This window comes from Nakaseomyces bracarensis (assembly GCF_045282275.1).
Source record: "Nakaseomyces bracarensis strain CBM3 chromosome Unknown Scaff1_0, whole genome shotgun sequence".
Lineage (NCBI taxonomy): Eukaryota > Fungi > Ascomycota > Saccharomycetes > Saccharomycetales > Saccharomycetaceae > Nakaseomyces > Nakaseomyces bracarensis.
The window spans coordinates 247569-271003 of record NW_027263960.1 but is presented as its reverse complement, the minus strand read 5'-3'; the positions used below and the strand labels follow the sequence as shown (position 1 = coordinate 271003).

Here is a 23435-nt window from a genome sequence, read left to right as displayed (position 1 = left end):
GTTGCAAAAAATACACATATTTATAATCCTTTCTTCTTATATACCAGCTTTACGCTCAATCTTAGTATGCACATCGTCTCCGACCAAATTTCCTGAGAGCAGGCCATTGGAGTCAGAATATACGTCCTCCCAGTCAATTGAGGCGTCCTTGTTCATCAGAATGTCACGATGGATAGAGCTGCTGCCTAGCGCTTCGGTCACCGGGTTGAAATCAGTAGCGTCCACAATACCAAGCTCCATAACACGACGCATGGGCTCCGCCACACCAAACACATTTCTATACTGCTCGAGCTGTCTCTTGTGCTGCGTGGCCTCCCAGTTACGCACACGGCTCTCCAGCGGATGTCTATCGTTGATCTGAGAGGAAAGCGGCACAGCACCACCAGCTTGTAACCTCAGCGTGTCCGGAACAGCTGCCGCACCAGCGGTTAACGTCTCGTCACTAGCAATCCTATCCTTATGCCCGTCCTTTGGAACAATACTCATTTTGTTATTGTAATAATGTCTCTGTTGTGTGTTATTGAATGTAATATTAACCTTTACTAGACTCACCTTGTTAATATATAATTCCGGATCCATTCCAAACTACTTATACTATAAAGAGATCCCCTTCCTTTTAAAATTTCGCCACAGCATAGAACAGGAAAGACCAAATGTCATAAGTTACGAAACATGATCACATTATTAGACATTATATACGTATATGCACATGATCAATTATATCATATTGTACGTTAACGTATACTAATATATATCATCTGACTGATACGTATATAACGACTAATATGCTATTATACCGATTTGCTCGATGAGCTTGCTATATTTAGTTAGTTATTACTTATAGTTATTATTATTATCTGTAATACTATTGCAGACCTGATGTTTCTATATTGGATTGTGCTCAATTGGTTATCAATATAGATGTTTGCACAGGGAACTGTGCTTTCTTTATATTTGTTGATACAATTTCTCAGTGTGTTACTGATCCTGTTCAAATAAGCAAAAATATGTTTGAGGTTAGTTGTCGGATAACTGTTCCTGGAGACCCGTCATTACCGTGTGTGAGTGCTGTGTTCTCTCCCGATGGCCACTGGCTGGCCGTAGTGCGAGGTGTACAAGTATACGTATATGACTCTACGCAGGACTATACGCTGGCGGAGACTCATATAGTGAACCATGCAGCTCCCATCTCCGAGGTATGTTGGTCGCCAGATGGACAGTGTCTCGCGACGTGTTCCGACGATTTCACAGTAGTGATAACTAACCGTCAATACGGGGAGTTACACAGACTATGCGGGCACACTGCGCCAGTGGTGTCGCTGTGTTACAACAGCAAGGGCAACCTGTTGTTCTCTTCCTCGATGGACGAGAGTATAAAGATTTGGGACGTACTGAACGGCAGTGTGATGAAAACTATGTCGGCACACTCGGAACCCGTGGTGTCAATTGACGTCAGTGCGAATGATTCTTCTATCTTGAGCTCAGGATCACACGACGGCTTAATCCGTATATTCGACACAGCCACTGGCCACTGTCTCAAGACATTGACGTACGATAAGGATTGGCAGAGCGAAACTGGTGTGATTCCGATAACGCAGGTCAAATTCTCAGCAAACACTAAATATCTACTGGTCAAGAGTTACGACGGTATAGTGAAGATATGGAATTGTATATCCGGTGAAGTGGTACGAACTTTCAAACCTGCAGGAGATAAGTACACATCAATGCATCATGCGTGCGGGATGGACTTCATGTACCCGGGCGAAACCTCGAGCACACCCCAGTCACCACTGGTGCTGAGTGGCTACGAGCACGGAGAGGTATATTGCTGGGACACAAACACCAAGGAGACACTGGAGGTCCTCCAGACCAACGAGGACAGCCCCATAATCAGCATCCACTGTCATGACAGCCAAGTGTGCTCCCTCTCCCTTACAGGAAACTGCCAAATCTGGCAGTACAAGTAATGGCATCACATATATTTCATTTCCTAATATATATTTCATCTGTAGATACTACAATAGCTGTATTATTATTATATTAGGTCTATAAGGGCTCTTCGGGGTTAAATCGTTAACTATTGGCGATGAGCCGATGCTCTGAAATGGAATTTTTCACTCAAGCAATATAACCAGAACTAACAGTAACTCAACTCCAGGACTAGTTCAAAAGACGATCTAGAGGTGTTGGGTATACTTGATTGAAGCTATATCAATCCTTGCTAAAAGACCAAGATAGCTATAAGATGATGCTTCCATTTAGGAGACGGTTGGTCTCACAAGCACGCCAATATTCAGTACATAGCAGCGTTGTATCGAAGTCCTTGCTCGATTTAAAGGAGAAATACCGATGTGGAGAACCATTGACTATGTGTACTGCATATGACTACATAACAGCTAACTGGGTGCAGAATTCGGGTATCGATATGATGCTTTTGGGCGATTCTCTGAGTATGACGACGTTAGGGTACGACTCAACTTCTTACTTGACCATGGATGAGTTCAAGTACCATATTAAGTCAGCTTGTAGGGCTGAAGGCCCCAGTTTTGTGGTCAGTGATATGCCGTTTGGCAGTTTTGAAGCCAGTGTGCCGCAAGGGATAACCAACGCTATAGAGCTAATGAGGGCTAGTAGTAAAGTCAAATCCATCAAAATCGAATCAGGTCCTCATAGTTCTGATGATTACACATATAAACTTATTAAGGAGTTGTGTGCTAGAGGCATACCGGTGATGGGACACATTGGTCTGACTCCTCAAAGACAACATTCACTTGGAGGGTTCAAGGTGCAAGCAAACAAGAATGTCGATGATATCCACGACCTAGTAGAATCTGCTAAAAAGCTACAACAGATAGGATGTTGGAGTATTGTATTAGAGTGTGTTCCTCAACGCGTAGCTGGCTATATAACTGAAAAATTATCAATACCAACCATAGGAATAGGTGCTGGTAACCAAACAAGTGGTCAGGTCCTGGTGATATCTGACTTGCTAGGTATGCAGGACCAGAAACCTCCTAAATTTGTGAAATCATATGATAACTTTGGTCAAAGGGCTATCGAGCACTTACAAAATTACGCATCTGAGGTTTCTTCAAGGGATTTCCCTGAAACAAGTAAACACACTTTTAAGATAAAAGAGGACCTTTGGACTCAGTTCTTGGAAGAAGCTCAGCATAAGAAATATTAAACTAGCAATAGACAAGTAATATATATGTATTTATATATTTTAGCATATGTAAATATCACATACAAGAGATCATGTAAATTTGGTTTGATTTTAGATCAATATTTATAAAACAAGTTGAGAGCAATCTACTAAATCCTTCGACGATTCTATCTTTTCCCAATCTAAAATTATTGGACGCGTTCATCGAAGACATTAAAGTATTGTGCAATTTCTTTAGTAACCCAAGGTTTCCAGTCTTTACCAATGTATGCCAAGTGACCACCAATGTCCGTTTCACAGTGAACAACGTTAGGGTTTTGCTTCATCAAGTCGAAAGGAACACCTTCTGGGCCTACAACTGGATCATCTCTAGCGTTGATACTCAATAGTGGGATCTTTACGTTAGCAATCCTATTGATAGAACTAGCAGATTTGTAGTAGTCCATAGCTGAAGAGAAACCCAGGCAAGGAGCTGTGTAAGTGTCATCGAAATCAGCTATCGTTTTAAAGTTTTTAGCCTTCTCCAAGTTCTCCTTTGTGAATCTGTAGTAGGATGGGTTCTTGAGAGTTGGAACATGTTCTGGAGCTGAACCGTTTGGAACTTCCAGCTCCCCCATATTCACTTTAACGGTTCTGACCAAGAATTGTGTTATGTTGTATGAGAATAAGTTCTTAGACCACCAATCGTTACTAGTCTTCACGGAGGACATGACCATATCCCATGGGTTGCTTAAGGTGCAAGCAGCAGATAATGGTGTTTTGTCACCTTCTTCGCCCAGGTAATTAGCAAGCATTGTAGCCCCGAAAGAGAAACCTACAGCATATAGTTTCTTGTTAGGGTGCTTAGCTCTAACTCTTTGTAAGAACTCACGGATATCTTGGGTGTGGAATGCAGTGAAAAGGTTTCTGGTAGTAATCTTTGAACGGGCACACCCTCTAGTATTCAGGACGGCTACTTGGAATTTGTTGTTACCTATTTTAGAAAGGTGCTGTGTCAATGATCTGATGACTGGTTCGTGTGAACCACCAGCTAGACCGTGAAGCACCAAGACTAGAGGTTTATGATCGTTGCGGACATCCTCTAATTCGTTCTCCCTCAAGTATCTAGTCCGTGGCTGCAGACGTGGCCACTCATTAGGATGTGTCTCAGCTTCATCATGCTTGAATTTCTCCACGTTGTATCTTTTGGTAGTGTTATTCAATTCGTACTCTTTCTCCCACTCATTCATGACATAGTCAACAGTGCAAACACCGTTATCACTGAATTTCACAATCTCTCTACCATAGAAAACCTGGAATTCCTTACTGTAGTCTGCTGCACCTAGGTACAAGGTCTGCATAATACCAGTAAACAACGTAGGGTGCAGCTGGAATTTGGCGTCATTAGCCAAATCAGGAACGTATTTGTTCAGAAACTCTTCAAATTGTAAGCTTTCTTCCCCATTTTTCAATGACAACTTCACAGTACCGTCATCGTTGGTAACATGCGAGACAGTACCATTATAACCCCAATGGAAAGGGTTGATCAACGGCCAGGTATTCATAGACATATTCGACAATTACAGCTTCCAGTGTCCGTTTGGGTGTCAGATATTCAGAGCAATATACAGCAAATGAAAAAAACAAAGGTATGATTTATATATTGGACAAGTGTGGTTGTTGATCCATTGGCGATTGAACTCGGAGACAACCACTAACTCCTTCTGGTCCCTAGTTTGCCCAATATGTCCCAAATTGGAAGAAAACGCGGTAGAGCAGCTAAAAAAAGAAAAGTTGGACTACGCCTTCGGGAACTGCGGGAATTTTTATATTAAATTCTCGAGGGCACGGAGCCGCAAGCAACGAAGGAGATAGTCAGTCCAAAATATCCTGATTTCTGTGGGTATGAATATATATTTGTTAGATACTTATTGATAATTATTCTTTTTACAAGGGTTAGTCGATGTCCAAATTCACGTTTTGGACAATTGTCTTTTGGGTTTGGGCCTTTGCGATTAACTTGTTGAAGAATGTGATTGAGAGGGCGTTGTTTGCTCTTTTGATCTCCAAGTCTCGCTTCACGGACTGTTTCTTCTCTACGGCTGCTTCGCAGGATTTGTAGATTTCTCTAATTGGGACCTTTAGTACAATTCTTACCTCTTTTGTAATCCTTTCGGCGTTCTGGTGGGCGAAGTTAATCTCTCCCAGCTTCTTTCTGTACTTCTTAACAAGGTTTACAGGCAATGCCCTTGGCAAGTCATGGATCAAATAGGCCACACCTAACAGAGAACCAACAACCAGCAATGGTGCTGCAATCTTTTTCAGAGAGTCAATAGTGGTTAGTCTTAACCCACCGTATGCTATGCTGCTCAAAATCTTTGTACCACCAAAGGAGTAAATTGCCATAGCTGGCAACCTGGAGGTAAACAGTAATGATGGTCTAGATAAATATTGGGTTAATGGATAATTCTTCATCTCCAGTATGTTAGACACTGCGGTTTCTTCTGTGCTATCGCTAATTACCTTCTCCTGTTTTTTATCCGTAACCAGGAAGGGGAAGGATATACTCCAACCTATATATTGAATAAAGCTGGACCATGAAGGAGCAAATAGATCAGTAACAGAGAGTCTAATATTCAATTTCTTGCTATTTAGGTGTAGTCTCTTGGTGAACATCAATTCACTTTGGAATGTGCGCTCTTTCATAAAGTCATCACCAAGTTTGCTCTTCCCTAGGTCATCAAGTTCAGACACCGTTTTGGCGGTTTGCATTTTGGCAAATTGCTCGCTTGCTATCACATTACTTTTTATCCGATCTTTAATATATTGTTCGGTCGAAAAGATAAAATCGTGTATACGAGAGATTCCCTGGTAGGATGGTAAATCTTCAAATGATATGTCCAGTGCAGCATTGATTTGCGATGAAGTAAATTCGTAACACGCATAGATAGAATTTTCTGCTACATGTTCTGCCTTCATGGTTAGGTAACCCGTGGTGTTTTGTACTTCACTAATTTCCGGTTCAAGCTGTTCCAGTTCCTTCGAAATGTTATCATCTTCTTGTTTAAAAGATTTTAGATTGCCTTCAGAAATAGTCTCTACATCACTCAACAATTTAATCAAGTAGGTTTTAGCTGGTAAAAGCTTGGATAAAGAACGTTTCTTCAACAAGAAGTTCCTCAATGAGCTCTGTAAATTGTCAAAATCTGGATCATTATTGTGATACGGACTGTCACCATCATCACCTGGATCTCCACCACCTCCACCATTAGGTCCTAATATGTCATGTTCGGGACTAGATAAGAAATGAACAAATTCATTAGCTCTTTTATGACTTTCTGGTGATAGATCCTTTATTTGTTTTAAAATGAGGTCCTTACAACGTTGCTTATCTCTGATCTTATCAAACTTCTTAACTACAAAGAACATGAACTTTTTCTCGGTTGAAGCCAGGGAGATGAACTCCTTAGCTGATAAGGTCAATTGGTTTTCCGCATTGACAACGAAAATAACTAAATCGATTTCTTCCTGTCTTGCCATAACCTCAGTGGTTTGTAAAGAGTCCATGTTTAATCCTGGGGAGTCCAGTAGAGAAATATCTACGATTCCATTACGTAGCAGACTCTTTTCTGGTGTAGTTTTATCGTCTTTGATGTAAATTTTCAATAGAAGGTATTTGTCATTCCTTTGAACAAGATCAGGCAATGCAGATAATGGATGCCTTTCATAAGTCGTAGTTTTCTTAATACTATATACAGTAGGGATTTCTTTAATCGATCTGGCTATCGAATGGGGGATGGCATGCACTTCTTCAATGTTATTATTATCACGAGATTCAAGCACTTCGCAGAACACATTAGTACATGGCAATTGATCCTCTGGCAATAAGCTCCGTCTCAGTAATGAGTTGCAAAAAGCTGATTTCCCAGTATTCACATCACCAGTAACAAAAACCTTTGAGGAAACATCATCAACCCTTGTCTTCAACGAGTGTAAATGGTTTTTGGCGACTTGCACTTGCGAGTGAAATAACTTTGCTAAGGCAGCCCTGTCCAGGTTAAATGACTTATCATGCTCTACAGTATATGTACCTTCCAACTTTAAATGGGGCTGCAGTACATGCAATTTTTTCACCTCTTGTTCGTCAATAAGAAACATCGGACGCTCACTATTTTCAGCAACAACTTTTTCCAGTAAACCCTCGGCTTGATTGATAGCTTTGTGTAATGTAGCTTTATTGTTATTATACGTCCACTGGCTCAGCTGCGCAGACAACATGTTATCATTTGATGATTTTCGGTGGTGACTAGCAGAAACCTGGCTGCCTTCGAGCCCCGTACTCCTGGAGTAAGTCAGCTCAGTAGGTGGCGGTGTAATAAACGAATCATACGACTCTTCATTATTTAACTGCTGGAGCAACTCCTCAGTATTCTCCTCATCCCCGGAGTCCTGAGATTTATAGTCTTGTATCTCCTTAGACATCTCAAATGTACTTATACCACTTTAATCAGCGTTTTATAGGGGAGTTCAGGTGCTAGCTATAGATAATTAATACCAAACCAGTCCCTGATAAGTAACATTTAGCACTTCCCCCCATACTAAATTGCCTTAATTAGCAGGGAACATCCGCCGTTTCGCGGTTAACGGGCTTTTCTAGTCATGTGCTATTCGTATATAGGTATCTCGATTTATGAGGAATATACCGATTCGTATATCACATTATCTCTGTATTACGTTAATACTAGAGCCTATTTATATAGTTTTATAGTAATATATATTGAGATATTAGCCAAATGCCATTTCGGTGCTTGTAGGCTTATTTTTTGTAATTCTGTTATGATGTAATACCTCATCACAAAAAAAATGGTATATCAATGATATACTTTATTAAATTATCTGTCCTTTTTTGTGTCTATTGTAGAATGCTCTTTATACCTTATCAGAACAACTGTAAAGTTGATGTTATTTTATATCTAAGATGTAGGATATTTGCGAAATAAGTGCAAATAAAAATTATCAAGCAATAAATAATGAATGAAATGGAAACTTCTTCATCTTCTAACTTTACACTGAGTCGTGCTGTATATACAATTCCGGATGTGGAAGAGCCACTAGAGGATGTAGTCCTAACTGAGCCAGAGATTAAAAAATCAAACAGCGCTGAAGTTCTACCGACACAACTGGTGCCGTACTTCTACAACGATCACAGGGATATTCAGTATACCGCATTCACCAGGCTACAGCAATTATTAATATTTTGTATTATCATCTACATTGGGTTTTTGGGACCCATGGCCGGTAATATCTACATCCCAGCTTTACCAGTGCTACAGAGGGAGTTCGGTGTCTCTGAAACAACTATAAATGCTACAGTATCGGTATTCATGGGAGTATTCTCTGTTGCTCCACTCTTTTGGGGAGCGTATGCAGATGCTGGAGGACGTAAGGTATTGTACCTGATTTCGTTATTGTTGATGACGGCTATAAATATTCTTCTAGCTTCGCTGCCTAAAAGCATCGGAGGACTATTTACTCTGAGAATATTTCAAGCTTTTACTTCTAGTTCAGTGATTTCTCTGGGTGCAGGCACTGTGGCAGACATTACACCTTCTAAAAATAGAGGTAAAGCCATTGCTTACTTTATGATGGGTCCAAATATGGGCCCAGTAGTTGCCCCTATTGTAGCAGGGTTGATTTTACTTGATGAAGATAAGTGGAGATGGCTCTTTGGTTGCATTTCTATCATGAGTGGAACTGGATTCTTACTTGTACTTTTTTTGCTTCCAGAGACGCTGAGATGTATTGTAGGGAATGGAGATGTATATTGGCAAAAGAGGAACGATGGATATAAGGACTTGGAGGTAACTCTACCCCGTTCACGCTGGAGGATTCTAGGTGATATTGGATTTCTGAAACCTGTCAGTAACAGTGAAGAATTCCAGTCCATATATCCTAATCCACCAAAGTTCAAAATCTATACATATGTGCAGATTGCAAAGTTCCCACCCGTATTTATATCTTCGCTTGCCTCAGCATTATTATTCTCTACATACTATGGGATTAGTGTCACTTTATCGCATTACTTATCTGTAGAATACAAGTACTCTAGTCTTAAAATAGGTATTTGTTACTTATCACCAGGGATATGTATGTTATTAGGTTCTCAATGTGGAGGTCATTTGTCTGACAAAATTAGAAAGTATTGGTTGGAGCATAATAAATCCAAAAGCTATCCAATAGAGCATCGTCTTATCCTCACTGTGTGTGGAATATTAATTTCATTAGCAGGAGCTATAGGCTACGGTTGGAGTATCCAATTTCACTACCACATTTCCATGGTTCTGATTTTCTCAGGAATCATGGCTTTTGGTTTAACATGGTGCAATAATACTATAATGACATATTTATCTGAACTTCTTTCGTTACGTGTATCAGCTGCAATTGCTGTGTCTAGCTTTTTTAGAAATCTAGGAGCTGCTATAAGCTCAGCCGTTATCTCAAAGCTCTGTAGAGATATAGGAATTGGGGCATGTTTCACCGGATTGGGATTAATTAACCTGTTGTCAATATTTGGGATTTTATTCTTGATAAATGGGATAGGTAAATGGGAATGGAAAAACAAATAAACAAATATGTATATAACTGATTTAGTATATTCAGACAGTAACTTATTTTTTTACTAGATATTAATGCATATAAATATATAAATATTTATCAAGTAGTCGATGTTTATTAATTCGGAAAACGGGAATAAAATTCTTTGATGATTCAATTATTAGGTGGAAATTATTAGGAGGGAAAGATAAAAGAATGTGGACCCAGGAGAGTTGGTTCGTTAGTTTAATTCTAGAATTAACTTTGATACGAAACGATGAACAAAATGATATTAATAGCTGTTGCTGTAACATCCATAAATTCTTAGAGTCATCCCAACGTTATAGCATTAATTAGTTTAGGCTTTTAGGGAGGAAGCTCTTCTCTTTCTGGTCTCAGCCTTTTCAGCCTTTCTCTCAGCCAATCTCTTAGCTAGTAATTGAGCGTACTCGGCAGCAGCTTCTCTTTGGGCTTGTGCGTTCTTAACCTTCAGGTTTCTTTGGTATCTCTTTCTTTGTAATCTTTGTGGGGTAACCAATCTTTGGATCTTTGGAGCCTTAGTGTAGGTCTTTTCACCCTTTGTGACTTCTCTTCTGATAACGAAATCACGAACATCATCTTCCTTAGTCAAACCGAAGAACTTTCTAATGTTGTTAGCTCTCTTTGGACCCAATCTCTTTGGAACGGTGGTATCAGTGACACCTTCCAATTCTTGTTCACCCTTCTTCACGATAACCAAGGACAAGACAGCCAAATCTGGACCAACGATAGCACCTCTGACAGACTTTCTCTTTCTTTCACCAGTACGTCTTGGTCTGTAACAAGAGTGACCTTTAGCCAACAACAACTTGACTCTAGTTGGCAACAAAACACCTTGCTTCATTGGGAAACCTTGCTTGTCGTTACCACCAGAAATCTTGAAGGTGTAGCCCTTGAATTCGTCACCGACAGCCTCACCGTCGACTTCTTGACCGATTCTCTTGTCGTAAAAGACACGGACACGGTGTTCATCATCGACCTCAACGGTCTTTTGAGTACCATTAACTGGATAAGAAATGTTCAACTGTATTCAAAATAGCTGAAAAGTTTTTTAATCGTAAATGATAAATAATTTTCAAAAAGTAATCGTTAGTAATCCATGAGAATTCAACATCAACAGTTATTCATTGTATCATATCGAACATACCTTCATTGTTTGAATTGCTAGTCAATTGAGATTCGAGATTAGAGACTATGGATTTGATAAGCAGCTAAATATAACAATGAGATAGAGAGAGCTGAACAGATGAGCTAAATACGAAGTTTTATAGCTCTCTGCAACTATGGCACAACACAGGCGATGAGGTTGACAGCGAATTTTTTTATTCGTATTAGGTGACTTCATTGATCGAAGGTAATACGGACTCTAAAGTAGTAGTAGTTTTTAGCATAGCAATATTTATAGTAATTACATTATCAAAGATACAAGAATATGATTATGATTTGTCTATATCCCTCGGTGCTATTTTATTTAGACCTCCTTGTGTGAATAAAAGATAATGCAATATGTTGTTTAGGTACGTATTTATGAAAATGATAGTGAATTAATGAATTAAAAATTGGTTAAAAGTAGATCACAAAATTTTTAAGAACAGAAAACCCTACAATTTCTCCTTGGAGAGTCTTTCTGAAGACCGTTTTAAAATTAGAAAATAGAAAAAAAAATGATAATAGATAAGGAATAAAACTTAGTGATACATCTGTTTCAACGCTTATTACTGTTTTTCAGCTGATGGAGGGAAGTCACTATTGTTGTCATTGCTATTGAATTGGAATATCTTTCCAGGGTAAGGTGTTTGCAAATGAGGAAGGTATGGGCTCAATTCCATGTTTCTACTGTTCCAATTATTATTTCCGTTGTTAAAATTCGAAGCTACGGTTTGACCGCCCATTGGATAGCCAGAAAGAGGCATGAAACCAAATATATTGCCGGACTTTGGACCAGCACTATTCAAAAAATTGGGGCCACCAAAATTATTAGATGCAGATGCTAGGTTCCAATCAGTGAATAACATGTTCGATGTATTGGGGGAACTTGCATTGCCAAGGAAGTCAGAGTTCATTTTTAGAGGTAATGTTGATGTATCGGGCCCAATTGGAGTAGTGGCTCGACCGCCACCCTTGCCATTATTATTACCTGTATTATTGCCTTGCTCATTTCTGTTACTGAGTTCATTATTTTCATCTTCAGTATTTCCTTCATTATCATTATTTCTATTGTACTGTTGCTGCATATGTTGGTTGTGGTAATGATGGGGTTTACCAGATGTTTCTCTAGTGTTCGATATTTGAGCATTGCCTGTATTTAAGGTTCCATATAAGTGTTTTTGTGCAAACAGGTAACCAGTACCTGGTGTCATGACCTCAGAACTGTTTTGATTACCGGTATTGGTACTATTTGATATAGTTGAACCACTATTACTATTATTTGCTCCTTTATATAATGTTATTCTGTTAGGATTCATTTGTTGCAATGGTGTAGCCAAATATTGGTTAGTTATCGGTGAACCAGTCACCATTCCATTAGCATTCGCATTTTGATTATTATTATTGTAGTTATTATTGTTATAGTTTGGATTATAGTTGTTGTTATTCCCATTCTTAAAGGAGCCAAAAAACGGAGGTCTGAAGTGCATCTTCATATACTGATTTTTATCGGTTGGCGAGAAAGAGTTTCTCATGCTGTCATTTCCTGCTTCAGTTCCTCTTTTGTTATCTATGTCACCTTTCCCATTGGGCGATCCCTGATAGTTAAAATTTTGGAAAGGCGTGGTAATGATATTTTTTGTTGGGATTTTATCTTTATTGCCATGGTTAGGTGAACTGGGGACTGACTGGTTAGGGAACCTTTCAGCTGTTTTTATGTTACTGTTAGGAATGTTTAGTTTTAGTACAGGTTTTGACTTCTTCCCAGAACCATTTGTTGGATTTCTATTAAAGTTATTATGTGCTGTTGATGCGGCTGTTCTCATGAAGCTATATGCTGATGGTGCTGAATCCTTTCTCATGGCCATTGGAGGTGAATTTATCACAACCTTGGGCGCAGATTGTTCATTTTCTTTACCGACGTAAAACTCCTGGTTTCTAACTTGTGGGAAGCTCCTAGTACGGACCATTTTAACATCATTATCTTGTTCTTGTTGTAGTTCTTCTTCTTCCTCATCATCGTCTTCTTCTTCGTCTTCATCCTCTTCTCTGTCATTGTCATTGGACGGCTCCTCTTCTTGAGCAGTCTTTTCAGCAACAGCACGCTTATTGTTGTAAATTGATGCATTAATCTCGTCCTGGTGTAGCAGCAGTTGAGTGCCGGTACTGTTGTGCCTGGCATGAGACAATTTCTGGAGCTTGACCTCATTGCTGTCAACATTATCCTCCGTCTCGTGTTCTGATCTATTCCGCTTCAAATCTACACTCTGAGACTGAACCCTCCTACTCTTAGGGCCCCTCCTGTTTCTGCGTCCATTACTCACCTGGTACTTCACCGTGGCAGTCTTCTCGTAATCACCGTACTGGGACGGTTCAGTAACCACATGCGTGAGCCCCATCCCGTTCTCATCCGTGTAGTACCGGAGCAACTCACGCATCTCAACACTCGAGAACTCGTAGAAAGTCCCGTTCGTGCCCAGCACCACCACCGCAACGTCCACCCCACATAGCACACTCAACTCATGCGCTTTCTTAAATATACCAGCTTTACGCTTCAGAAACGTGATCCCCCGTGTCTTGGTGTCCGTGATCGGCTCGATCTCGATCTTCCTGCGTCCCATTCAATATTCTTATATGTTTTCTTACCGTCTATTCTATCGTGATAAATACAGTACAAACCTTTATCACCTTAAGATAATATAGTTAAAGTAATCTCAAATATAAATTAAAAGAAAACCCAAATTATCATTTAAAGAAATATTAAAAAAAAAAAAAAGAAACGACCTCGATATATTGGGAATAACAATAAAATGACGTCATTTAAAGATAAAAAAAATTTTTTTTGGGTCGTCTGGAGATACTTCTAAAAATAGAAATACATCGATAAATCAAAAAAGCGTAGATCAGTGTTATATATTACGTAACACATGTGATTTACGTATTTAGTTATAATCTAATAAAAAAAAGAGACCGGCTCAAGCCGCACCTGAGGACAAATACCCCGATTTGGAAATAAGGTTTTTTGTCAGGGACAAATTATATAATGGATTAGTAAAGATGACACATTTCTATTTTCAAATTGATGAGATCGATCTCGAGGCCGCTGGTGGGATTCGAACCTGTGAAGGGGAACCTATTTCAGTTTGCAGATCACGCACTCAATTAGGGGGTGTATGGCTTTGGAAAAGTGGCTCGAAGGTGTACATCAACCTATATAAGTCACTTATATAACATTTAAGGAACGAAAGAACACCTACTAGGGTCATACTAGCATATACTAGCATATACTAAGAGAAAGAAAAAAACAAAAATGTTTAGGTGGGAATATCCTTCTGGAGGTGAAGGGTTCTGGGGTCCTGTGACTTCTACTATAGATTGGTGTGAGGAGAACTATGTTGTTTCGCATTACGTTGCAGAGTGGTCTAACACTGTGACGAATACTATATTTATCATGTCTGCGCTGTACACTATATACTGTGTTCTGCGGAACAGGTTTGAGACCCGGTTTCTGTTGATTGGGCTGACGTACTGTCTTGTCGGCGTGGGGTCGTGGCTGTTCCACATGACGCTAAAATACCGCTTCCAGTTGCTCGATGAGTTGCCCATGATATACGCGATGTGTGTGCCTTGCTGGTCGCTGATCACGGAGATATTTGAGACTTTCACGGACAATAGCGGGCCTCTGTCCCGGTTCAAACAGGTCTTCATAGCGTCGTTGATCCTGGCTACGACGTCGGGTGTCACGGTGGTGTACCTGATAGTGAAGAACGCCACCATTCACCAGGCTTTCTTCGGGTGCCTGATAGGTGTAGTGGCATTCTCGAGTGCCTACATGGTGATAAACTACGTCAAAGACCCTATCCAAAAGAAAAACTTGTACCACTCCATGATTATGGGTGCTACGTTCTTCATGTCAGGGTACGCTGTATGGCTGATGGATATCCACTTGTGCTCTCTGTGGCGATTTATCAGGAGAGAATACCTGTTGTTGCCGCTGGGGCTATTGCTGGAGTTGCATGGCTGGTGGCACGTTCTCACAGGCCTCGGTATCTATTACTACATAGTATACTTAGAGTACCTGAGGTTGATTACTACGGAACACCTGGATGACTACTTGTTCATCTGGAGATACGGGTTCGTGCCAGAACTTGTCCCTGCCGACCATAAGATATGTACGAAGTACTCATTAACATTTAGAGGACCTTACGTGAAGTCCAAGAACGATTGAATTATCCAGATATCAAGTTAACATTCGAAAAACTAAAACTTATAAAAGCCATAAGAAGTTAGTTTTATTTATTTGAACTTCTTGACTATAATAGACTATTATTTATATATATACAATGTCTGTAATTAAAACGAAAAGTAAACATAAAACTAACAAAAGGTATTGAATAATAATTTATACTTATTAACCCAACTGCATAATAAATAGTTACTTCATAAGGTTTATTTTCATTGGTCAACTATTAAGATATGAAATCAGCAGATCGCTACCAAAACATAAAAATTAATGAAAATTAAAAATAAATAATATCAAAAAATAATTTATAAAATAAATACCGTAACATTATTAAATAAATACGAGCCTGTATGTATGCATGACTATAGTCTTTTTATGGTTTTGCTGTATTGGGAACTTATTGCGGGTGAAAAGTTTTAGATCTGCTTAGACATGTATGGACCGTCGAGATCATAACCTAACTTGGCGTAGTAGTTCCGCACACCAACACCTGAGATGACTGAAATCTTAGAGGAGCCATGTTCCTCCTTGGCAATCCTCTCGGCCTCTTCCATTAACAATGTACCAAAACCTTGGTGCTGGAATTTCCTTGGATCTCTGGAGTGCAGTGGTACAACACTACCGTAAACGTGTAATTCTCTAACTATGGAGGTTCTCTGAGCGGTGAACTCCTTTCTATATGTGTATTTCTTCGATGCCTTTCTCAGTCTTAAGAGACCAATCAAGATATCCTTCTTCGGGTCTTCGTACGATAGGAAAGTCTCCCAACCACCGTTGGCATAGTAATCTCTTCTGATAAGCTCAACCTGGTCTGGCTGAACCTTGTGATGAACTTCTTGGATACCGACCTCTCTTGTTCGTACATCTCTACAGGCAACACCCAAATCCTTCATTCTGGCTAGGGCAAGTTCTCTTAGATTACCGTTATCGACACCGGAAGTGACCAAAGGCATAGGAATATCTCTCTGTACACGATAGATTCTTGTCCATGGAGGCACCATCGCTAGAATACGAGCCACCAGGTCAACTAGGGCATTGGCGTTGTACGACTTATATCTTCCAGTCTTCCAAAGTTCATATAAACCAGTACCTCTGATAACTAGTGTTGGGTATATCTTTAGCCCATCGGTTCTAAATGCTGGGTTTTCGAAGTATTCCTTGAACTGTTCCAGGTCTCTTTCCATACCAACATTAGGCAAATCAGGCATCATGTGGGACACAACTTTGTAACCGGCATCCTTGGCTACGGCAAATGTTTCAGTAACGGCCTTAACGGTGTGACCTCTATTGGTGTCACGGGCAACATCCTCATACAGTGATTGAACACCGATTTCCAGCCTAGTACACCCATATCTTAACATATCATCCAGGTGGGTCTCCGTACAATAATCTGGTCTGGTCTCAATGGTTATACCTACACATTTGGTCAAACTCTGCTGCGAGTATCTAATGGCCTCATCCAGATCGTTACCGTTATAACCTGACAGGGCGTTGTGCAGTTTCGTGATGAAATCCTCTCTGTAATCCACTGGCAGAGACATGAAAGTACCACCCATAAGGACGTACTCGACCTTGTCTATAGAGTGTCCCAGTTGCTTCAGTTGCTCCACTCTACCACGAGCCTGCTCATAAGGGTCATAACGAGCCCTGATAGCTCTCATGGAGGTAGGCTCGTAACCAGTGTACGACTGCGTGGAGTACTCAAAATCAGAGTCCGGCCCACCAGGACAGTAGACACAGATGTTACCAGTGTAGGCAATATGTGGACAACGATGTGGCTTGCACATCACCGCCACAACAGCGATACCAGAGGCAGTTCTCACGGGCTTCGCCTTCAACTTTGGCAACAGGTACTTCTTGTGCTGGTCCGGAATAGAATTGATAATATCAGTCAGACGTGGCTGCTGCTTCAGCTTATACTTCTTCGAATACTTGGTTATCAGACCGTTCAGGTTAATCTCCCTCGTGGTCCCTGAGCTAAGAGAGTTAGTCAACTCCAGCGTAATATCCGTACAACATTGGATAAACCGCTCCTTCTCCGGAGCAAGCTTCTGCTTATTCTTAGGACCCTTACCGTGACGACCCATATCCAACGCTAGTATCTTATTATGTCTCCAGTTGGATCCTCCCCATCCCAACAAGTAACGTTTACTAAGCTCATCTCTTAAATATAAAATTTTTCAAATTTTTTTTTCGGATGCTCATCGCCAGGGCATAATGGCATATTAGCATATTGGCATATTAGCATAATGGCATATTAGCATAATGGCATATTAGCATAATGGCATATTAGCATAATGGCATATTAGCATAATGGCATATTAGCATAATGGCATATTAGCATAATGGCATATTAACACACTAGCATATTAACATACTAGCTTATCAGCAGGCTAGCATGCTAGCGTTCCAATTGATTATTTACAGCTTTTTTTGGGGTTTATTTAACTATATATTTACAATAAACGAGATATTTCTAGGTGATCTGAGGGTGATCCGGGGTTGGAGGCACTCTGTAGATATCTCCGCACTCTTTCATTCTCTTGACAGCCTTCTCGGTGTTGTCGTCGTAGTTCTTTGGCATCTTGCTGCCCGGTTCGCTCTCGAATACGGAGCCCATCAGGAGTAAGTCGTTCGTGGTGGCATCACAGAGGAACACCATGTAGTCCACAACGTCTCTGTCGAGCTTGTCGACCTGGTTCGTGCGCTTATCTAGCTTCACCAGCCTCTGTTTCGTGTTGAACCTGTACAGCAGCTGGATGTGCTCCAGAGGTCTCCCAGGGATCATCATCGGTTGCAACGAGATCAGTTTTGGCACCTCGTTGAACTTCAACAGCTGCCAGTCCAGCTTCACATTGTCTGGTACCTGCTTGCTCCTGGCTTGTAGCGCTTCTTCCACCCAGATGGAGACCTCTGGTCTCAGCGCAGCAACACTCTTGCTCGCGAACCCCTTGTTGATCTGCACGTACGTCTCGATGGCCTTGTTCTTCCACAGCAGAAACTGAGGCTTGATCCCCGTCTGAAACCTGAATATCCCGACCTGAACCGTGTTCAATCCTAGGATGTAGAGCCGCCTCACCACCGCATTGAACACAACCCGTGGGCTCGTCAGCACGCTGGGAAGACTGCTCCAGGCCGCAGGAACGTACAGCTCCGACGCAACACCAAGGTGTCTCGGATTGAAGTCCTGTATCTTCTTCGTATCGTTCTTCTGCTCCTCAAGACACCGTCTGCTCTCCCACAACAGCCTCCTCCCACCGACAAGACCGGACCCAAGACCAGGCCCAACACGACCAACACGACCAACACGACCAGCAACACGTCTAATACTCAACATAGCTTCCTTGTCCAGCTTTGATGTCTTGCTGGTCTTATAAAAACTTTTAGGCAGGAGCCCTTCTTAAAGCCCAAAAAAAAATTTATAAGGGGAAACACAGCGACACTATATAAGGCCAAGACCTAGGCAAAAGCAATATAAGACTTAGGCAAGACAAGACTTAAACAAGACTTAGGCAAGACAGGACGAACGATGAAGGCTTCTATTGTGACGTTGAAGCTGAAGGACACGCAGAAGGTTGACTGGAAGCGGGGGCTTTCTGGGTATTTGAAGAGGATCTATGGCCGGCAGTGGCGGGAGTTCTACGATGAGGGGTTGTGTGGTGAGCTGGACCACACTCGAGGGAGTGCCAATGCTGAGGTTGGTGCTGCGACGCTTGTGGAGCAGAACTACAGGTACTATGCGTACCTCGAGCAGATGTACATGCGGCTGGGGAACAATGTGCCGTTGAAGATGGAGTTTACGTGGTACGATGCGGAGTATGGGCTTGTGTCGAGCCCTGCGAAGCACACGCAGAAGAATCTAGTGTTTGAGAAGTCGTGCACTTTGTATAACCTGGGTGTGGCGCTGACGGAGCTTGCGAAGGAGAAGCTGAACGATGACTCGAAGGTGGCGATGCAGAGTCTTGCGAAGGCCACGGCGTGTTTCCAGTACTTGTCCGACAACTTCTTCAACTCTCCATCAGCGGACTTGCACAAGGAGAACACTAAGCTGCTGTCCGACCTGGCGCACGCGGAGGCCCAGGAGATATTCTTGTTGAAGATAGTCAATGGCGGCGCCGCGGAGAAACAGGCCTCCCTGATCAGCAAGCTGGCGTTGTCGGCCTCGCTGCTATACGAGTCCTGTTGGGATTACCTGAGGACCGAGGAGGGCGGACTGATCCCTTACGGTGAGCCCAGCTGGGCCTCCGTGGTGACATGTAAGTACTACTTGTTCAGGACGATCGCTGCTCATCACCATGCCATAGCCCTAGAACAGCAGGACAAGTATGGTGAGGCAATCGCTTTCATTAAGCTGGCACAGCAGAACTTAACCTCTTCGTTCTCTTACAGGTACGTCCTGAAGGAGTACTTCGATTTCGACGGTCTCTCCGAGATACTGAAGGAGAAGCTGACCCAATTGACTAAGGACAACGACTTCATTTTCCACGAGAGTATACCTCAGGGTATTACGTTCGCCTCTTTAAAGCCCATGGACGGTATCAAGGCCCCCAAGTGGGAAGATCAACTAGCACCATATATGTCGAATGTCGCTGAGAAATGCGAGAAGTTGTTCAGAGGTATTGTACCAATGGAAATATACGAGAAGGAGAGTATTTATTCTGAAGACAAGGCCTCACTGATAAGACAATATGTCAATGACTCTGAGACCGCTGACCTTGAGTACTCTTCCTTCATTGAGTTTACACATTTACCAACCTTGCTGGGTGATCTCAAGAAAAGATACAATAAACAAGGTACCACTGGACCTATGGATCCCCAGGCCGATATGATGAGAGACCAGATTAACTCATGGATGAATAACATTGCTGGTAGCAGGTTTAAGGATCCTAACGCGCAATTGAAACTAATAGAATCCAAAAAGCGAGAAATCTTGACCATCCTAGGTGGTCTACCTGCTGAACAGAAGGAGAACGTGGTGAAATTGAAGATGACCTTGGTCGAAGCCGCTTCATCAGATGAAAAATTATTTGCTCTGGTGACCCCTTACGCTAATGAACTTACTCTCTTACAGAACCCAAATGAATTATGGAAGATTTTCAACTCTCTTTCTCCGAACGATTCCATGCAGGAAAGTCTACTGGATATTGACGACTCCAAAAATAAAGAAATCCTTGACAAGATCAGCGAGATCGAACAGATGGCTGAAGATCTGCGATTGCTAAAGGAGGAAAGAGGTAGAACACTGTCTGAACTAAAGAACCAATCTAATGATGATGATATCACTAATGTGTTGTTATCTAACTCTAAGGCTACGGAGAGCGAACTTAAGAGCTTATTTAGAAAAGAATTGGACAAATTTAAGCCGTTGACTACTAGAATCGAGGCTACTATATTCAAACAGGACTCGATAATCAGCGAGATTAAATCTGAGTTAGACAATGTTTTCAATTTGTCCGGATTGGAAAATAAATCAAATGAAGAGGAACAGAGATTAAAGAAACGTAAAGAATTCTTCACCAAGATCGAAGAGGCTGCAACCAATTTTATGATTTTTAATAATGATTTCCCAAAAGGCCTGGGTTTTTACGAATCCTTATTAAAGATGAGTAAAGATTTAGCCTTATCGGTTTCACAAAAGGAAGAGAGTAAAAACGAGAACGTCCCAATGGGTATGACCTCAGATAATACTGTAGTTCCTCCACCATTACCCCCACAACCTAAGTCAACTACTACGAATATATCAGAGCAATTTGGAAATATGAGTCTAGGTAACCAGACATCCGGAATGCCGTTACCACAACAACAAAGTTTCCAACAACAATATCAACCACAGTACCAGGTACCTGTAACAGGCCAACAACAAGGTCATTATAGCCAGGCTCCACCACCTTCTCAATTCCCTCCTACCTCTCAACAAAACTATGCCCAACCACCTAACGCTCAACAACCACCACCTCCAGCTTACAGCTCGACACCACTAGTACCATCAAGAAATTACCAAGATCCATATGCGAACTCCCAACAACATCCACCACCAGTGCCACAACAATATCAACAACACCAGGTACCAGGAGGTTACTCCCAAACACCAATGGTTCCTCCGAAACAACCAGCTCAATCCAACCCTAACATGATGTCGAGAAAAGAACAGATGGAAAGAGAGGAGCGTGAATTACAAAGAGACCCAACTGCGTTCTACAAAAACTCCTCAGTATTTGACGAAAGCTTGTACTCTAAATACAGTGGAAGATAAGGAAATTTATAATTATAACATATAAACATATATGATATATATATGTAATGACAAATACGAACACTCTCCGATTATTAAATATTTTATTGGTCTAAAAGCATAACTAAAACATGAAAAAACGTCCTTTGAGGCAGTAGAAAAGTAAACGAGGTCTCACTCTACCAATGCCACATCGCAATCCATCCACTATTGTTATGATAAAGTAAAATATTAATAACAATCTAATCAGCTGATCTATTACTATCAAATTAGCAGATCACAATATACGATAGTTATGTGAATGTATAAAAACTGGGCGGTTAATATTTATAATGCAGTTAGAAGCTGGTCAATACCACTCAACTCAAACTCGACTGGGATATCAGTAGTCACATACTGTATAAGATGGGAATAACTGTTGATGTGCATTTGCGGGAGAGCTCGCTTAGTTTGGTGCGGAGTTATTTTAGTGATGTGAAAGATGGGAGAGATGAGTTGCTATCTACTTTTGTTTCAGTGTTGAAAGTCGTTATCAAGAGGCGAGTGTCTTGCTTAGGCAGGGATATTAACACTATTACATGTGAAGATTGCTTTAGAGAAGGCAAAGGCTCGATTAAAATCGATGATCCGCCCACGAAGGCGCAGGAGAGTATCATACTCAGTCTGGTCAAAGTAGTTCTTCATGAAGAGGCGCAGAAGATACGGCAAACTAATACTGTACATGATAATATGCTATTCAGTATATTTGTCAAAGTGGCCTATGTAAACAGATACCAAGATAGTGAAACAATGTCGTTTATGAGCAAAGATCTTACAGTTGAGGAAGGTGTTAGAAATATCTTTGAGAGTCGAGGTAGGAACTTCCCGCTTCAGGTATCAACAGAAACAAAAATTGAGGTCTATCTTTATTTAATTAAGCATCAAGTTCAGCTGGATGATGCTGATCATCTCTCTAGTGAATTTGATAAAATAGAGTTGAGCGATTCCAATTCAGATTACCTTGATGAGGACACAGCAACATTTAACAGCAATGACAAACAATTTTCCGAGAAACTAATATCAAATTGCACTAAATCTTCAGTGACTATTACAACATTACCTGATATGCAACTAGAAAGTATTTGGGAAAGTTTGTACTACAGTTCTGATATCAAGACAAAATTGATAAATTACTCAACAGCATCTCTGAAAGTCGCTAGTCTATTAGGTAATGCTAGCAACAGCGTATGTAATGAATTAGTTAATTCCAATAATAAGATGCTTTTAGTTCACGGCCCACCTGGCACAGGGAAGACTACATTGTGTAAAGCCCTGTGTCATAAACTCTCAATACGACTATGCGGCAGAGATGAAGTTATCAATGAGAGTCCAAATTCTATAATGATGGAACTTTCATGTTCAAGGATATTTTCCAGATGGTTTGGAGAGTCATCAAAAAATTTATCAGCAATTTTCAGAGATATAGAACAATTACTTACCAGTTCTGAAGTTCTAAACAACTTCGTGTTTTTGCTTATAGATGAAGTAGAAACTATTGCCTCTTCTAGAAGAGATTTATCAAATAAGAACGAAACTACTGATGCAATTCGAGTGGTTAACAACCTCCTAATCCATTTAGATAAAATGAAGAAGTATAGAAACTTCTTAGTACTAGCTACTTCAAATTTATTGGATATACTGGATAACGCTTTTGTGGATCGTGCTGATGGTATCTTTCATATTGATAACCCAAGGAGACTTGAATTGAAAATGATGCTCATTTCCGTTCTAGGAAGTATGATAGAAGTACACATCTTAACATTAAAAAAAGACCGTGGGCTGAAAGATTATGATACAGCTCTTGATTTAATCGCAACACAATGCGAGGTATGTTTTTAATCACTTTCTAACGTATTCTTTTCAGTTTACGATGTTCATGAGAAATGTAATACTAACTATTTTATTTTTAGAATAAAGCAAGAAAAGTTTAATATCAATTATTGCTGATCAAATAACTTTTTCTCCTAATTCCAATAATTATAATAGAAACTCTCAAT

At 40.7% G+C, this 23435-nt stretch overlaps 13 protein-coding genes across 13 annotated transcripts; 6 read left to right on the top strand and 7 right to left on the bottom strand.

Moving 5' to 3' along the window:
* Positions 1-36: 36 nt before the first annotated feature.
* On the bottom strand, positions 37-579 carry UMP1 (Ump1p; the record flags this gene model as incomplete). The annotated part of the gene is made up of 1 exon (XM_071050258.1): positions 37-579. One exon carries the CDS (start codon positions 577-579, stop codon positions 37-39), a length of 543 nt encoding a protein of 180 aa, XP_070908850.1.
* Positions 580-1007: 428 nt separating this feature from the next.
* Positions 1008-1967, top strand: SWD3 (Swd3p; the record flags this gene model as incomplete). Its single annotated transcript, XM_071050257.1, has 1 exon — positions 1008-1967. The coding sequence occupies one exon, from the start codon at positions 1008-1010 to the stop codon at positions 1965-1967; it is 960 nt and encodes a 319-aa protein (XP_070908849.1).
* Positions 1968-2245: 278 nt separating this feature from the next.
* On the top strand, positions 2246-3187 carry ECM31 (3-methyl-2-oxobutanoate hydroxymethyltransferase; the record flags this gene model as incomplete). Its single annotated transcript, XM_071050256.1, has 1 exon — positions 2246-3187. One exon carries the CDS (start codon positions 2246-2248, stop codon positions 3185-3187), a length of 942 nt encoding a protein of 313 aa, XP_070908848.1.
* Positions 3188-3354: 167 nt separating this feature from the next.
* EHT1 (medium-chain fatty acid ethyl ester synthase/esterase) lies at positions 3355-4716 on the bottom strand (the record flags this gene model as incomplete). The annotated part of the gene is made up of 1 exon (XM_071050255.1): positions 3355-4716. One exon carries the CDS (start codon positions 4714-4716, stop codon positions 3355-3357), a length of 1362 nt encoding a protein of 453 aa, XP_070908847.1.
* A 385-nt stretch (positions 4717-5101) lies between these two features.
* On the bottom strand, positions 5102-7627 carry FZO1 (mitofusin; the record flags this gene model as incomplete). The annotated part of the gene is made up of 1 exon (XM_071050254.1): positions 5102-7627. The coding sequence occupies one exon, from the start codon at positions 7625-7627 to the stop codon at positions 5102-5104; it is 2526 nt and encodes an 841-aa protein (XP_070908846.1).
* A 548-nt stretch (positions 7628-8175) lies between these two features.
* On the top strand, positions 8176-9771 carry DTR1 (Dtr1p; the record flags this gene model as incomplete). The annotated part of the gene is made up of 1 exon (XM_071050253.1): positions 8176-9771. The coding sequence occupies one exon, from the start codon at positions 8176-8178 to the stop codon at positions 9769-9771; it is 1596 nt and encodes a 531-aa protein (XP_070908845.1).
* A 326-nt stretch (positions 9772-10097) lies between these two features.
* RPS6B (40S ribosomal protein eS6) lies at positions 10098-10931 on the bottom strand (the record flags this gene model as incomplete). The annotated part of the gene is made up of 2 exons (XM_071050252.1): positions 10098-10802; positions 10926-10931. 2 exons carry the CDS (start codon positions 10929-10931, stop codon positions 10098-10100), a joined length of 711 nt encoding a protein of 236 aa, XP_070908844.1.
* A 562-nt stretch (positions 10932-11493) lies between these two features.
* SMP1 (Smp1p) lies at positions 11494-13545 on the bottom strand (the record flags this gene model as incomplete). The annotated part of the gene is made up of 1 exon (XM_071050251.1): positions 11494-13545. One exon carries the CDS (start codon positions 13543-13545, stop codon positions 11494-11496), a length of 2052 nt encoding a protein of 683 aa, XP_070908843.1.
* A 689-nt stretch (positions 13546-14234) lies between these two features.
* On the top strand, positions 14235-15152 carry RNJ42_00080 (ceramidase; the record flags this gene model as incomplete). The annotated part of the gene is made up of 1 exon (XM_071050250.1): positions 14235-15152. The coding sequence occupies one exon, from the start codon at positions 14235-14237 to the stop codon at positions 15150-15152; it is 918 nt and encodes a 305-aa protein (XP_070908842.1).
* Positions 15153-15583: 431 nt separating this feature from the next.
* On the bottom strand, positions 15584-17254 carry ELP3 (Elongator subunit ELP3; the record flags this gene model as incomplete). The annotated part of the gene is made up of 1 exon (XM_071050249.1): positions 15584-17254. One exon carries the CDS (start codon positions 17252-17254, stop codon positions 15584-15586), a length of 1671 nt encoding a protein of 556 aa, XP_070908841.1.
* Positions 17255-17643: 389 nt separating this feature from the next.
* MBA1 (Mba1p) lies at positions 17644-18504 on the bottom strand (the record flags this gene model as incomplete). The annotated part of the gene is made up of 1 exon (XM_071050248.1): positions 17644-18504. The coding sequence occupies one exon, from the start codon at positions 18502-18504 to the stop codon at positions 17644-17646; it is 861 nt and encodes a 286-aa protein (XP_070908840.1).
* Positions 18505-18696: 192 nt separating this feature from the next.
* On the top strand, positions 18697-21420 carry BRO1 (Bro1p; the record flags this gene model as incomplete). The annotated part of the gene is made up of 1 exon (XM_071050247.1): positions 18697-21420. One exon carries the CDS (start codon positions 18697-18699, stop codon positions 21418-21420), a length of 2724 nt encoding a protein of 907 aa, XP_070908839.1.
* Positions 21421-21804: 384 nt separating this feature from the next.
* PCH2 (Pch2p) lies at positions 21805-23277 on the top strand (the record flags this gene model as incomplete). Its single annotated transcript, XM_071050246.1, has 1 exon — positions 21805-23277. One exon carries the CDS (start codon positions 21805-21807, stop codon positions 23275-23277), a length of 1473 nt encoding a protein of 490 aa, XP_070908838.1.
* Between the last annotated feature and the right edge of the window lie 158 nt (positions 23278-23435).